The sequence below is a fragment of the Callionymus lyra genome, chromosome 3, assembly GCF_982586985.1.
Source record: "Callionymus lyra chromosome 3, fCalLyr1.hap1.1, whole genome shotgun sequence".
Classification (NCBI taxonomy): Eukaryota; Metazoa; Chordata; class Actinopteri; order Syngnathiformes; family Callionymidae; genus Callionymus; species Callionymus lyra.
This window is the reverse complement of record NC_141820.1, coordinates 35,391,732-35,408,289: the sequence shown is the minus strand read 5'-3', so window position 1 is coordinate 35,408,289 and position 16,558 is coordinate 35,391,732. Positions and strand designations below refer to the sequence as shown.

At 37.0% G+C, this 16,558-nt stretch overlaps 1 protein-coding gene across 4 annotated transcripts in view; it reads left to right on the top strand.

The window, feature by feature from the left end:
- The window catches only part of rbms3 (RNA binding motif, single stranded interacting protein), a 192,575-nt gene that overhangs the window by 117,826 nt on the left and 58,191 nt on the right, over positions 1–16,558 (top strand). For all 4 annotated transcript variants that reach the window (XM_087787709.1, XM_087787708.1, XM_087787707.1 and 1 more), the window contains exons 5-6: positions 4,045–4,202; positions 11,900–11,979. In XM_087787709.1, coding sequence (XP_087643835.1) covers positions 4,045–4,202; positions 11,900–11,979 — 238 coding nt within the window. The remainder of the gene's footprint in view (positions 1–4,044; positions 4,203–11,899; positions 11,980–16,558) is intronic.

The following is a 16,558-nucleotide window of genomic DNA, read 5'->3' as shown; positions in this document are numbered from 1 at the left end:
CCTGAGAGCCCAGTACAAGAATGTGAAACATCGTTTAACTGAGTCCTCCCTTAGGCGCTGTTGAGAAACCTACATGAGTCCTCCTAATGTCTCACATCTGCCTGCCAAGTCATCCACCTTTGTGTGTCGGTCCGACATCAGGCTCTGCAACAATCTTCAAATCTGTTTTCCCTACTTACCTCCCCACCACTTCCACCTCCTCCCAGAACCATCCCTGCTCTGAAGCATGGTAATGTTCTCCAGGATTACAGTGAGGTAAACAGCAGTGTGTCAGAATGAAATAACTGCCACGGGCCTGTCAGCTTCAGCGAGGGGGCCATTCGTCAGCGGGAAATGACATGCCGGGTACCTCCACCCCCTCTGCTGTCAAACACACAGTTGGAATCCTCCTGTCTTAGTCGCGGCAAGGTGAAGGAATTATGCTCATCAAAGGCCCAATGCTGCCCGGAGGCTTTCCATTAACCTTCGACAACACTGGTCAATGGCAGGAGGACAAACAGTAATTGCACACGTACAGGGGGAAAACTGAGGCAAGAACATTGATCCATCCCTCTGTACTGTTGCCAGGAAATTTGTAAATAATTTGCAAACAGAGATGGAGTAGCCGACACTACTTTAGTCCTGGCTGAACATCTACCCGTGCAAACAAGATCATTACATTTTTTAACATGACTTTGTTCAAAATAATTAACATCCCTTGGTTGACTGTAACTTAATTTGTGATATATTTATCAATAATCAGTATCATCACATCATCCCATACATTAGTCCATCCAATCATTCATCATCCATCTATTTATTCATCATTCATCCATCTATTCATCCTATGCCTAATACATCCATTCATTTATCATCTATCTATCAATTTATTCATCTATCCATCCATCCATTAATCAATCTACTCATCACCATCTTTCTACTCATCATCATCCATCTGTTCATTCATCATCCATCCATTCATTTATTCATCCATCTATTTATCATCCATCCATCCATTTATTCATCCATTCAGCATCCATTAAATATCCATAAATCCATCCATCGTCCAGCCATCTATCACCATGTATTTTGTGTTTTATTCCTCTAGGTTGTGTTTCACTGGTGACAGCATTGTTTTTCTATCTTTATCGTTAAAGTTTTTTTATTCATTCGATTGTATTCTATGATTTGTTTTAAAATTTTGTAAAACTAGGCCCTTGGCTGAGGTATGTGCTGCCTTAGTGTTTTTATAGTTTTATTGGGTTGCAGTACTAAAATAATTTAACCTAAAAGTTGTGAGCTATTTATAAACTGTCTGTAAAAAGATTGTGTATGTAGCATTAAGCTAGCTAGTTTACCCGTGGCGGGTTTGTAAACGTCCTCACACTCACGTGCATGCACGGATCAATTACTGCTTCATTTTTATCTTGACAGCCTTGTGTAAGCAGAGAGGCACATTATATTAAATCGTCGTGGAATGGGCCGGCCCCGTCTTACCTCCTGTCCAAACGCTCCCATTTCCACTCCTCCCTGTAACCTGCTAATCTGGGTATTTAGGGCTTTGTAGTGCGGAACGTCATCAAAGGAGAAACTTGGGAAGGCGTCCGTGCGAAGATGAGGCCTCCCTGTGATAATCCCCCTACAAACCGAGTCCAAATATTAACACACCGTATTTTACCGCATGAACTGTCACATTCTCGGTGCCTTCATTCATTCACACTCACATTTACTTATGTCATTAGCTTAGCCAAATAAAAGAGCAGCGGATTCAACTCTTTGATCCAAACGTCCTGTCTGCATTGCAATTAGATCCTGTTTTAAATAATCCTCAAACGTATCACCTTGCTTAACCGAAGGAAAGAGGCGCACAGCTGTGGGGGCTTCGCCTCGCAAACCGGGGTTTAGCTGGAGAGTGACACGTGTACAGTAGATTTTCTCAGGCAGATTTAATTAAGAGCCTTTCAGGACCAGATCCTGCGTTATACAAACTCTACCAGCTCACAGGAAGATGTGAACGAGCCGAGGAAGGAGGAGTTTGGTTGGCTCTGAAGCAGAGGTAATTGAGTTCCTGGTTAGAAGAGAAAGACCCCCACCACCCACCCACCAGCTTCCCCTTTTTCACATAGAGCATCGACATTCTCCCGAAGGCTTTAATCAGATCAAACATGCCCTGTCAGATAAGACGGCTAATTAATCAGTGGAGGGACCAGTCTTTTCCTCTGACAGATGGAGACATGGAGGTGAGATGCTGCAAGGAGCACTTCCTCACCACCTCCTTAACCTCCTCACAAGGAACAAAAATCAAATCAGATGAAGACAGAAATGCCTTTGGCGAGGGGAGTGTTTAGCAACAGTGTTTATACGGGATCTAGAGTTGAATCAATCATTTAGAAGCAACGTTGAAACATATTTAGACACGAAAGTTCATAAAACCACTTGAGAGTTGACTTTACCAAACATAGGGTTTTATGTACTGAACTTCATTTCTGTTACAAAACTACGTCTCGTCCAAGTACTCACTAAGTTTAATCATGTGTTCTTGATAAAATAATGTTGCATGTGATGTACCTTTTGACCATGCAGATAAAATATCCTGGATTAAACTATTTAGCCGGACATTTTAGTGAAAATGCACACACTACTCATTGTTTTTTTCTACTTCTGCTTTCATCAACAGAGACTATGACAAAATAGTCGTTAACTAACCTTTCTCACGTACCAAAAAACGTCAAGGCGCAACAAAATGCATTACTTTGACCAAAAAAACGAAACATTATTTAAAATTGTTCAGAAGCAACACGAATAAAACATAGTTTGGTAGGTGAATGTAGCACAGGAATGGTTATTGTGCCCTAAATTAATGAATATAACTCTACTTTAATCACAAATGAACTAAATTAATCCCTGTAACATTGTCTCAAATGGGTTTGTTAGAATTTATGTTATAGAATTGGAATTGAAAAGGTTGTATAGTATAGTTGCCAATACCTATGAATACTACATCATGTTTTATTTTCTTAGCGTTTTAATAGCTTGACTCTTTTGTTCATTATTTTAGGGCTTTAACTTTTTCCACCAAATCTCTGTGGTTTTCTAGATTTATAGAGAAATATGTTCGACTTGTTCTGCAAAATAATTGATTTTACTTTAAGATAGATGTATAACTGACTTTTAGACATAAATATATTAGTAGTATTCTTATTAGTATGACCAACATACAATACATTAAATTGAATATAAATATGAATTCACATGTCTAAAATAAAAAAAATAAAAAATAAAAGTTATGTCACACATAACTAAATATTTCTAAAAGTATGAAATTAAACAGAAACAACATGACAAATCTTCATCTGTCAAACTCTGCTGACATATGATTGGTTATCTAGTCCTTCAAGTAAAATTAAATTAAAATAAAATAAAATAATAGGTCTCAGAAAAGCTTTTTTACAAGTTAAATTGTAGTTTAATTCGTTCATAATCCTATTACCACGTTTATGTTAATTATATTTATTTAATGATGTGTTCCATTTTTGCAGTTGTCCCTTTCAGCTATTCAAAAATTAATAAATTCATTAGAACGTCTATTAATTCACACTGTGTAGGTTAACCTTTTGAAAAAAGTAATTTATTCCCATAAGCTGAATAATTGAAGGGATTTCTCAGGGATACTTGTTTTTTTCTTATCCAACGCTTGTGTGGAGAATCCAGTGTAAATTGCTGAACAAGATGAACTTCTGCTCAGCAACACTGGTTCACAATGCAGCTCGGCTGTGTGACTACACTCGGTGTGTGTCTCTGCAGCCCCTTGGGTCTGCTGCTACCTCAGCCTGAACCCACAACCAGCTGCACAGCTGAATTTCAGACTTAGCGTCCGCCTCGGGGCACTACACAGAACACGCTTGTACGTTGAGAGACTTACAGACTGAATTCTCCTGCATCTGCATTCATTGTTTATGATCGTGGTGTTTAAGAACGAGTGTTTAAACGCTAATGTATCAGTTTAACCGAGACTGTGATCAACAACTGACGCTCACCACATTTCTTTCTTCTTCTGACCTGCAGCAACAAGAGCAAGATCCTACCAACCTCTACATCTCCAACCTCCCCGTGTCTATGGATGAGCAGGAGCTGGAGAACATGCTGAAGCCCCTCGGCCACGTCATCTCCACGAGGATACTGAGAGACGCCAACGGGGTCAGCAGAGGAGTCGGCTTTGCCAGGTACTTCAAAATCAATGCGATACAGAAAGAGTCGTTCGATTGTCCTCAAGGACGGTCTGTTGTTCTGCAGCCTCGGGTTCATATTGTATGAATACAAGTGCTCTGCCCAAATCTAAAATGGAGCGTTGGAGTTACTTTAGTTGCATTTAATTGTTGATCTCTAATATAACTCACTTCACTTCGGAGGTACAGAGTTGCCACTTTTGTACGACAACCAAGGCTGGTAATCAGTTGCACATTTGAGTCGATCAGATCAATTTACCCCAACGTTCAAAAGCAGCAGTTTCAATTGGCTGATCCAATGAATTCTCTTAGCTCCTACTCAAGGGCGGACCTTATACCACATGACCCATTGGTTAATTTCCTAACTAGCACATGGCTGGTCCAATCACAGCTGGACCTCACTGCTCAGTACAGATGGGTTGATGAGGCCTCATGAAAAAGCAGTGTAGTGAGACACTGTATCATCATGATACAGTATTTTTGAAAGGCCTCTAGACAGCACCCTGAATTTGAAAAAGATTTCATTGAATTAGCAGATTAGAGCCGGAAACTATAAAGAGACCCCCATCAAGTGGTCTATCGTGTGTCATGATACAGTGTCTCTCCACAGCTGTTTCATGAAGCCTCATCAACCCATCAGTAATGTTAGTCAATACATCTATAAACATATTTTATATAACTTATATTGGGATAAAATTAAAAGTAAAATTGAATGTATTTTGGCCGACATAACCAAGAATCTAGGATCAGGTATGAATTGCTATAGGGTTATCTTAGAAACTGAGCCTGTACCATAACAAATCTTCAACATTTTTTTCGGAATTGTTGATAGCAAGAACCAGGGGCCTCATGTACTAAGGGGTCGTACGTACAACAAAATGCACAGATCTGCTTTTCCACGTCAAAGTCCATATGTATCAATAAGTAATAGTGTTGAAAAGGTTGGAATTCCCGACCGGTTGTAGGTCGCGTACTTACAGATCAGCTGCTAAGATGCATGTCAGCCTCTCTTTTCACGTTAAGATGTTCACATCATAGTTACATAAACAATCAATTTTGATCAAAAATTAACACATACAAGTGTTTGTAGTGAGTGCATATTAAATTATTGACAAACCGATGATCTGTATTTATTTAGGCAACATCGATCGTTTTATACTGAATATGTTAATCTGCTATTTAAAAAATGTAAAGGAATTATACCCTTGTTTTTATAATATAATTTTAAAAATAATCAGCGTCTGATCGCTTCAAGTCTTTCTCTAAGAGAGTCACAGACGTTCTTGTGAAACAACATCATGTCCGATTGATCAAAGTGAAAATGCAGAATGAAAGCAGCTAAAGTTTCCCTCATGTGATCACATTATCGGCGCAATCTCCTTGAAAAAAACACTTATATAGGGTCACATGGTTTGTTCATTTGTAATTTGTAAACAAAATGCTTTTATTTTATAAATATAATAAGGTGCTGCACCACATATTCAGTTGAAGCTCAGACGATCAGGCCATGATCATCATCATCATCACTACTCAATGCTTTAAATTACAGATTTACAGTTTTAACCATTTTAAAACGTTTCAAATGATTAAAAAATGATATTTTAATAAAGTATTAGCATTAATGAGTGTGTTTGTAAAATGTAAACATTTACACCGGAGCTTGTCTGCACTCATTTAAAGTTAAGTACATGTCAGAAATGTTGAAATGAACATATATAAACTGTTAATCCAAACTACTGAGATTATTTAGACAAAATGTTTGACATCCAAGATTATTTCAAGACACTCATTAGAGATGTGGAACGATGCAGAGCAATAAACCAGACGCCGTTCTTAAGCGTAAGCTCAAAGAACTTCACCGGAATCTTAATGCAGACGATGTTTATTCTTAATAAACAAAAACTTAACAAGTGCTGGGTGGGTGGACGGGAAGAAGGTGAAGGAGTCAAAGGAAAGAAAATCAAAAAACAGGGACTGAGTGGTGAGCGTGGCTGACTGGAAGAGAGAGAGATGTCAGGCCACCAGGAGAGAAACCAGACAAAATAGATTAAAGCTGAAAATATTTCCAAGGTCCAGGATTCTAAAAGCTGAAGTTTCAGATCGAAAACAAAGGTCAAAATCCGGTGAAGACGAAATGTGACGTGCTTTCATAAGGGCCTGGCAAATAACCACGACAGGTTCAAATTTTGTTATAATAGGTTATTTTTTTATAATTTTAATCTCTTTGCGCTTGATGGATCTACTGACTCCTTTAAGAAACATCTTAAGACGTTTCTATTTGTTCAGGCTTTTCCTTGATTTTCTGGAACTCCTGTTGTGTTATCAGTTTTATCTTGATCTTTAAAGTATATACTTTATTGAATATTGTTTTGATTGTTTAAGCGCTTTGTGACCCTGGTCTGGAAAAGCGCTATACAAATAAAAATTACTTACTTACTTACTTACTTACTTATTTTACATAATATGAGGCCTTTGGCAGAGGAGTGTGCTCTTTCAGTGCAGTGTACTTATAACAGTGCTATGACATTGTAACTGACAGAAATATTTATACAGGTTTATAGGTCTAAGCGCAACAATATTTATGTCTATGATAGTTTATTTGAATAATATTTGGATCTTTCAAATGCTAAATAAGTTGTAGACTGCATCATTAAATCGTGTGAGTGTGAAGTGCTCTGAGGGATAAAAAGCCATTCATTTCTCTCTGTCCTCATCAGAAACAAAAACAAAGTGTGGAGTAAGTCAGTGAAGCGGGTTCTTGCTCAAAGGCTAGTTGTTCTCTCACAAAGGTTCATGGACCGCATCATTTCCACACTTGACTATTGCAGCCACCAATCCCGCTTTATTTATTTTTTCTACTTAAGAAAGTTTCCACTTCAGCTTGTTAATCCCCCAAAGTCATAAACCTCTCTGTCCTTGTCCTCGGCAGTCGCCAGACTCTCATTCCACTTTGCACATTCCCACACGCCTACATGAAGTAGGCCACAGAACAGCCATTTTCAGGGATTTTTTTTCTTAATCACTTGCTCTCCTATTCCCTGCTCTATTACGGCGGGTTACAGCAGGACAGACGGAAGCAAACACACTTCCGAACAAGCGGGAGAACTCTCCCAAGAAGTCGAGCACACACTTGTGCCCAATCATGTTTGCGTGAACAGCGACTCACACAACAGAAGTTTGGCAGCCACCTGCAGACCAGTTAGCAGGGGACCGCGAACAACCTTCACCAGGCCACCTGTTCAACCAGGTGAGGAACGAGGAGATGATGGAAAGGGAGATTGAGACAGCAGGACGGGGAGAGAATGTCATGATGGAGAAAAACGAATCTCTGAGATCGGGAAGGTGATGGGAAAGTTGTACAAGAGTGTGTGTGCCAGTGGGAATACGTTATGAATACTGCATTAAAAGTTTGTAGAAATGATATATCGGGGCTGCAATAAGGGAATTGCACAGACAAAAAAAAAGAGAAAGAAATTCAGTAGAGTATTCTCTGGACAGAAATAAAGACACTGAGGTAGCTGTGAGAGAGAGAGAGCAATACATCAGACATAGATCAAACTCTACTTTGTGATGCATCAAAAACAATTATCAAATGCATTCTTATATCTCTGTGTCAGTTTCAGTTGTCATAATAGTAAATATTACCAGCATTGTATTGAGACTCACATTGTGTATAGATCAATCAATCCTTTCAAGTGAAAACAAAGTTTGGAAGACAAGAAAAGTTGCATGCTGGGAGTATAAAGCTTTAGCTAAAGCAAATACACAATTCAAGACCGGAGAGTTTTGAGACCAAGACAAGACCAAGACTTTCTAGATCAAGAATAATACCACTGCAAATACAACCTACAACCCGCATAAATCCTTTTACTAACAGATTCTTCCCGACCACTGTCAGACTTTAACTACTTAAGCAATACTTTAGATATGTGCAATATACTAAATATGAATGTGTTATACTTCTTTGCCATCAGGCTTGTGTCCAGGTGCCTTTAGTGTTATATATTTTACAACTTGTACTTGCTTATTATGTTTCATCTTCTCCAGCTGGTTCTACACAAATGGCAAATAAAGATCCTTCATCCTTCCACCTTTATACTGAGACCAAACACAAGACAAAACATAAATATATGTAAAACAATTCAATGTTAAAGTATACATTTATTCATGGCTTGCTTTGAGGTGTCAATTTATGTAAAAAAAATAAAAAAAAGTTCCATTAGTTAAAGTTTGTTTTACAATAGCCGTTTCTACACCACTGACGCATCACATTGTCTGTGTTGATGCGATGCAGTGAAAGTTTATTTTTTGATACAAACACATATAATAATTCCTTTGGTTTTTGGGCCAATGCGAATTTAAGAGAGGAAAACGATTACGGTCGATTATGATACAGTAACTACCAGTATAACGCAGAGAACTAATACAAGACAACTGGCTATTGAAACCAAAATATTACTTAAACACGAGTCCAGCGACTAGTCAGACTAAATCTGGATTATTGTTTATAAAAGAAATGAATACTCCGTAGTGGTGGGAAAATACAATATTACTATATATTGGTGTGCTCTCGGCCGATAAATATTTTATTACAACACGCCGATTTACCACATTGTGACCGTCACTACTTAATCTCTCCTGTCTTGTGCATGAGGGGGCGCTAGTCTCATAAATGTGGGTAAATTAGGCGTTAGTACAATTGGTGAAGAAGACGACTTTAAGAACAAACGAAGAAGAACCACAGGAGAGATACAAAACATACTGGAAATACAATTAACAAAAAACTAAGACCCGCCCACAAGTTTACATCCTAAATCATTGTCCTGATTTACACAAAACATTTAAGTGATGTCAGGCACTTTATGTGTCCAGCTTTATTTTCTTATTTTAAATGTAATATGCCTTGATGTATCCAGGTGGACCCAAAGCACAATATTGCCACAGTATCAAATTCTTCATCGTCCCCTACTCTGCAGTTAGAAGGAATTATAGCTAAAATATTCTCTCCAGAGGTTTGTGTTGTGAATCAACACCATAAATAAATCTTAGAAAAGACTCCAGAAAAAGTGCTATTAACGAATTATCATCACTATCTCAGACACACGCTTGATATAGTCATCAGTCTGGTGATTATTCAAAGTGAAACTAGGAAGTTGAACTTGTGTAAACACGAAGACTGACAGCTGCTGAGGGGAGGACAACAAGGGGCATTAGAAAGTAAACTGAGCTAAGTGTTTGTGGGCCGATCCATTACCGTTATCAGAAGCCATTACTCCAGCTGGAGCACTAATCGTTGCAGACAGCAGCACCTGATGCCATTAACCAGCAGCACACAAAAGCAGACCCACTGACCAGTGGTGTGGCTGAGAGCACCAACAACCCTCCGCCTAATTTGCTCCTTGTCCGTTCTCATGTTTTCTGTCCAGCTGACCAGTGGACGATCGGGAAAACACAGAAAATGGCACAGAATATACAACCAGATTATAACGAAACACCAGTGGGACAGTGATTTATAGAAGATAATAAGTAGAAAAAAACTTTATTCCATTCTGACCTTATTTGTATTTTGTCATGAGTTAAGGCGACAATTAACTCCACCTTCACATCACCTTTTCACAGAAAGCAAGATTTATTTGAACCTTTTTCTGGTGTTAGCTTTCAACGACGTACTTTGTTTAATGTAAACCCCTATTTAGTGTTTTTCTAATCCTGTAAGAACTTTTTTTTCAATTCTAAAATAAATGAAAATAATTACTTCATACAGTAATACTCAATGGTTAAGATGATAAAACTTAAAAACAATCATTTGTTATGATGTTGTTTATTTTAATTACAATTTTTTTTAAGCAATTAATTGTCTTTAAACACAGGCAATTAATTGTTTTTAACTCAGCTATGTTTTCCATTAGATGACAGTTCTAGTCTATCTTTGAATAAACAAGTCAACAGCAATTGGACCGTTTTTTTTCTAATATTTTTTATCAAGTAGGGTTCTCACAGTAGAAAAATTGGATACAGAGGGAAATACTTAATGTTTTATTCTTATAAATGCACATGAAAAGCCGATTCAAAGATAAATTATCTATTAAATTAAATAATCAGAAAGGATAGACAGTGTTTTCACTTAATAACTAGTAAAAAATACTAACTTGTATATTAATCATACATACTATCAAGGAACTATAATTTTAATAATAAATAATCTGATAAAAATCTCACTTATGTACTCTGACTAAGACCCTTTTGGTTTGTCCTTTTTCTTTGGAAGAGATTTTCAATTGTTCAATTTTGTATGTAAATGTACTTAACCAATTATTAGATGACAACATCTTTGAGTTAGCAAGCTAGTTACACAACCAATTACCATCGAGCAGCCAGCATGGATACATCAGACATACAAACATACAGACATCAGACATACAAACATACAGTGACATGCTAGCAACAGCTGAAACAAAATTAAAATAACTCGTTTCAGTATCGACATTTTTGAGTGCATGAGTGCATCATGGAAAACATGGAATACCTAAAACTCCAGTCTTTATCAGTGTCATAGCTATAGATGTGACAACTTCAGTGATTTAAGTTGGATTCAAGGTCAATAGAGGATGATGAGACCTTGAGAAAGAAAAATGTTTCAGGCGGTTAAAGATAAAAAATGTGGAGACATTGATATGGAACTTGGGAACACATGAGCTGGGGAAGAGGAGAAAGGAGAGAAGAATGGGGTGAGAGAGAAAGTGGGGTTAACAGTGAAAGATGTAGGAAATAACCAAAGTTGAAGGATAGGGAGGATAGAGAGAGATGTCAGAAAGAAGAGGTGCGGACAGAGTGTGAGTAAGACGGATGGGACGATGAAGAATCCGGGGGGAGATAAGAGCAAAACAAGAGGTATGTGAGAGACGACCCAAGTGTTGGGGGCAGAGATGTGAATATTTTTGGAGCCAGAAGCGAGTTAAGCCTGAAAAATGATCAAGTAAGAAAGTTGTGGGATGCTGTTTATGAAACTAGTGTGTTGATGCACAGGATAGGATAATGTGGCGGCTGCGGCTGTAGCAAGGTGTGATGGTAAATGCAGGAAGACTTACAAAAGAGTTGATCAGAACCTGGTTTATAGTCATTAAATGAATGTATGATGCTAATAATAATTCACTTCTTTAACCCAGCAAGCTTTTTGGATTAAAAAAAATATATATATTCATTAACCATAGTGTTAACTATCTGTTGTTACAATTTTTGTAGTAGTTTGTAAAAATACAACAACAAAAAAGTAATAAAACATGTTTTATTGAAATAATTATAATTGTTGAATCCTATTAAAATATATTTTTCGTTAGTTTCTACTCAAGAGAAAAGTTAGAGTTGAAATGTTGAAATGTTTCTAAATTAACAAACTGAAAAATGGCAGTGAATGTCTCAGTGAGTAAAACAACTTAATAACCTGTTTTTTGTGTGGAATTGAAAAAAATGAACTATAGATTCCTGAGGGATTTTCAAGATAAACAAAGAATGTTCCCTGATATATACTCGATGACTTTCAGAGCATATTTATCTTGTTCTTTGGACTGTTTGTATCCAAGAAACTAAAACAAGAGAGTCCAAATTGTTCCCTTGTACCATATTAACCTGTGTTGACCCGAGAAGCTGAACCGAACATCGCCAAGTGCTCACACCTTTGTCTCCTTTTGTTCCAGGATGGAGTCCACAGAGAAATGTGAAGTAGTGATCCAGCATTTTAACGGGAAATACCTGAAAACTCCTCCTGGAATTGCAGGTGAGTCACAAGCATTCCCCCCCAGTTCAAACTTCACCTTGGAATGGAGAAACCTTTCATGCAGATATTGCGACCAGACAGCTTGATAGATTGTGTACATGGTCGAACCTGACTCTCCAAGACGGTTCTACAGGTTCTCATCTGAAGAGAAGCTTCTTAATATTCACACTCATGCTTCTCTGATGTTCTTAGCAATCTACTTAAGAGCTTGCACTCTCCCCTTTTTCCTTCGCTGCTCTCTGTGTCCATTTTTTTCTTTCTTTCTTTTTGCAGTGACCTAGAGATTAAACAAGGGAAAGTGGGGATAACATAGTGAAATGGAAAATGAAGGGAGACTGTTGGGATTCTTTGAATTACATTAAACCTATTATTATTGCAGTTCCTGAACCTCCTGCGATCGAGGAAATACAGAATAAAAAAAAACATTTCTTTAAATGAAACAATCTCCCTTCTTTAAGGGTCGGGGGCCAAATCCGGCCGCCCTGGTCATTTTATATGGTCCGCCAGATGGTTGGCTCAAAAGGTAGATTGACTAAACATTAGATTATTGTTGCTAAGGTGATCTTAGATAATGCACAAGTTTAAGATAAGAAAAGGAGCAGAAAAAAATAGAATAGAGAGGAAAACCGTGGAAATGACTGACTATTGCAGGACACATATAAATACAGTCTCACACACACACACACTGAGCGACCAATTGAGACATGCACAAGACCCAAGAGTTTTCACACCTAAATTCTTCGCTGTAAAAGAAATTCCTGGCTGCTGTGCAATGACAGAGAAAAGTGAGGGGAAGAGACTTTGTCAGGTCAAAAATAGAAAGACGAAACCTGCTGGCTCTGCACTTTTGGATGCCAGGGCGCAGCAGCGTTCACACATCCCTGCCACACTCTCCTGCAGGCAGCGTAGGCCAGACGGGGCAGTTCTGTGGAGACTCCCCTTCACCCCCTTGGCAATTTCATTAAGAGTATTCACAGCTTGCACCTGCAGCAGGGACATATGCCAGTAGCGATCTCTCGCCGCTTTTCAGGAATGTTTTAAATAGGCAGGAACAGAAATCTCAGAAAATCCTCATTATGGGAGCTTGAGTAGTAGTTTCTACTTTACATAATGCCCTTGTGACGTCTGCAAATGATCATTTCTTCCTTAACCTCGTGAACTCTCTGCGAGTTCTGATGTGTGATTCTCATCATGCTAACGTGATTTAGAAGGTGACGGACTGCTCCAGCTGTCTAACTTCTTTAAAGTAAACAGAAATGGGGGCGAACAGAAGGGAATCTGGTTAAAATATCACCATTAAATCAACTCTGAGACAAGTTTACAAACTATCAAATAAAATAGTAACCATTGAAACAAACTATCAAAGTAACTAACTATTTTAAAAAATGGTTTTATGATTTTGGAAATGTTTTACAGTAGTGTGTAAATGTATTTCAGTAAATAAGATAAGATAAAGTAAATCTAATCTAATTTAATCAAAATTTTACTTTTGTTTCAATAGTTTGTTAATGTGTTTCAGTCGTTTGTAGATGTTTTTCAGTAGTTTGTAAATGTGTTTCAGTAGTTTGTAAATGTGTTTCAGTAGTTTGTAAATGTGTTTCAGTAGTTTGTAGATGTTTTTTCAGGAGTTTTTAGATGTGTTTCAATAGTTTGTAAATGTATTACAGTAGTTTGTTAATGTGTTTCAATAGTTTGTAAATGTGTTTCAGCAGTTTATTGATGTGTTTCAATAGTTTGTAGATCTGTTTCAGTAGTTTGTAGATGTGTTTCAATAGTTTGTTAATGTGTTTCAATAGTTTGTAAATGTGTTTCAGCAGTTTATTGATGTGTTTCAATAGTTTGTAGATCTGTTTCAGTAGTTTGTAGATGTGTTTCAATAGTTTGTAAATGTGTTTCAGTAGTTTGTAGATGTGTTTCAGTAGTTTGTAGATGTGTTTCAGTAGTTTGTAAATGTGTTTCAATAGTTTGTAAATGTGTTTCAGTAGTTTGTAGATGTGTTTATATTGTTTATAAATGTGTTTCAGTAGTTTGTAAATGTGTTTCAATAGTTTGTAAATGTCTTTCAGTAGTATGTAGATGTGTTTCAATAGTTTGTAAATGTGTTTCAGTAGTTTGTAGATGTGTTTATATTGTTTATAAATGTGTTTCAGTAGTTTGTAAATGTGTTTCAATAATTTGTAGATGTTTTTCAATAGTTTGTTAATGTGTTTCAGCAGTTTGTACATTAGTTTTGCACTAACCAGCCACTATATGCGAAGTAGTTTTAGAGGAAAAGGTGTCTTAGGGATAAATAAGCAGCATAATAAAAAGCTAATAGAGGCTAAAATGTGGAAGACAAACAAGTACAATTTAACAATTTAACTGTCGACAGTACAACAATGTGAAGTGTACAAAGTGTGTATATATCATTTATCATACTAACATAAACATGGACAACAGTGTGTTATGAGGTATTATTAAGATATAATGCAACATTACTGAGATTCTTTGCATGGGATCTCGCAGCTATATGAACGCCTCATATGTAAAAGCATGAGCAAGAACGATCTGGTGATAAATCTTCATGAACATGTGTGTGTGGCTTGTTTATAAGACAGAATGATGTTCCGAGCTACAAATGGTGAATAAATGGGAGTCTCATTAGCATGATATGGATGTTGACATTCTACTCAGGTCGGCGTCAGCCATGTGTGACTGCATTTGCGCTTATGTGGTTTTTGTGCATGTGTGTAGGTGTGTGTGTGTGCATGTGTGTGTGCATGTGTCAAGGCTAACAGTCACGGTTGTCACACAAGGAGATCTACACACATGCTCTCACTCACACACTATTGCTTATTGCATGCGTGTCAGGGCCACTCCCGGGCTTTCTGCTGAACTGTCAAAAGGGGGGAGAATAAAGAAGGCAACGGAACGTTCACTAGCGCAGTAACAGAAGTGTGAGTGACACATTTCTATGCATGTACATGGATAAACCAATGATGGGTTCCAACATTTGTATGCAGAGCTGCCAAGTTTCTGAATATCACAAGAGTGTGATTTGGTTGTCATGACGCACAATGCGAAAAGATTTTTTCATGATTTTCTTTTATTTTACATTTATTTATGAGACTCTTGTCCTCCATTCGACCTATAATGTGATGAACCTGTCATCTTTGACAATGTCATATGACTAAGATGGTTAAATTATTATGATTCAATTAATAATTTCTAACAAAGTCTACTTTGAATTGTTTTGGTAGTTTGTGGAATAATAGTCGACATCTAACAGGTATCTTTAGCAGTAATGGATGCTAACTGAGATATTTTTTGGATTAATAGATCATAAAACTGTTATTTATGGGTCACTGCTAAAATATCAACTCATTTAATTTGAACTCTTGTGTTGTGTCAATGTCAATGTCCCTGCCTTTAATATATACATATCTTAAGGTCTTTCAACTTGACCCAGAGAAAGCACAATAGTTAAATATGTATTACTCTGAAACTCTGCATTAAAATGTTCTAATATTTTTATATTTATTACTATTCATACAATTAAAACGATTTCAAACATATTGACTTAAAAATCAATAGATATGGCAAAAATAATGAATAACAAAGAGGCATGTTCATAAGTACCGATGATTGACCACGATAATAAATAAATTGCTCTTAATTTGAAAGTTCAGTCCCTAAATCCGTTTGTGGAAATTAGCACAAAGTTAAGAGATCAAATTTTCAGAACATGAAAAAAATAAATATTAATGAATGGCTAAATATACGCGTGAGAGATGTCAAGAGTGGCGTGAGAATGGCTCAAATTGCGTTACTGTCACACTCAATGCGTGACAGTTGGCAGCTCTGTTTATATAAGCTGCACAATGATGTTGCATGTTACACTACATTAGTGCAGCCCGTGGCCCACCTTCTCTGTATTGATATTAATGTGGGCAGATTGAAACTATCAAACAAATGATGTAAAAACCCTTATGAAAAATGAATATCTATTGTATTTTATATTAATTCCTATCTATGGCAACTAGTTTTATTATGAATATAACTCTGTTTGTTGTGTTTTATTTATTTATTTGTATATCGTTGAGTTTCTTCATGTTCCAAAAATGCAAATCGTATAAATGAATAGCTTTTATTTAACATTAAATACAAATGTAAACTTATTTTACACATATTAACTTAGTTATTTACAGCATTCGATCTGTCCTCTATACTGTCCTTGTGGTGCTTGCATAATGCGATCCTCTTTTCATTGACTTGACGGCCCCTCACAACAGGTACAGTATATAATGTGGCTCCTTGGGAAATTAAATTTCCCACCCCTGTGTTACCACCTCCTAGCGAGAATGTTGCCAAAAATATACGTACGTAAAATAAGCGCTCTAAATTCTAAAGTATAAGTCGTGCAGTCCAGATAAGACCCTCACTACTTAAAACATTTGATTCAAATTGGGAATTGAAAATCAGTTAAAAGAACCTGATTTTTATTACAATGGTGTTTTAAAAAACAACCAAAAAAAGGTTCAATCGACGACAAAGGTTGTGATACAACATGCACATTTGTCACCTGAAAACTTGTTTAGGT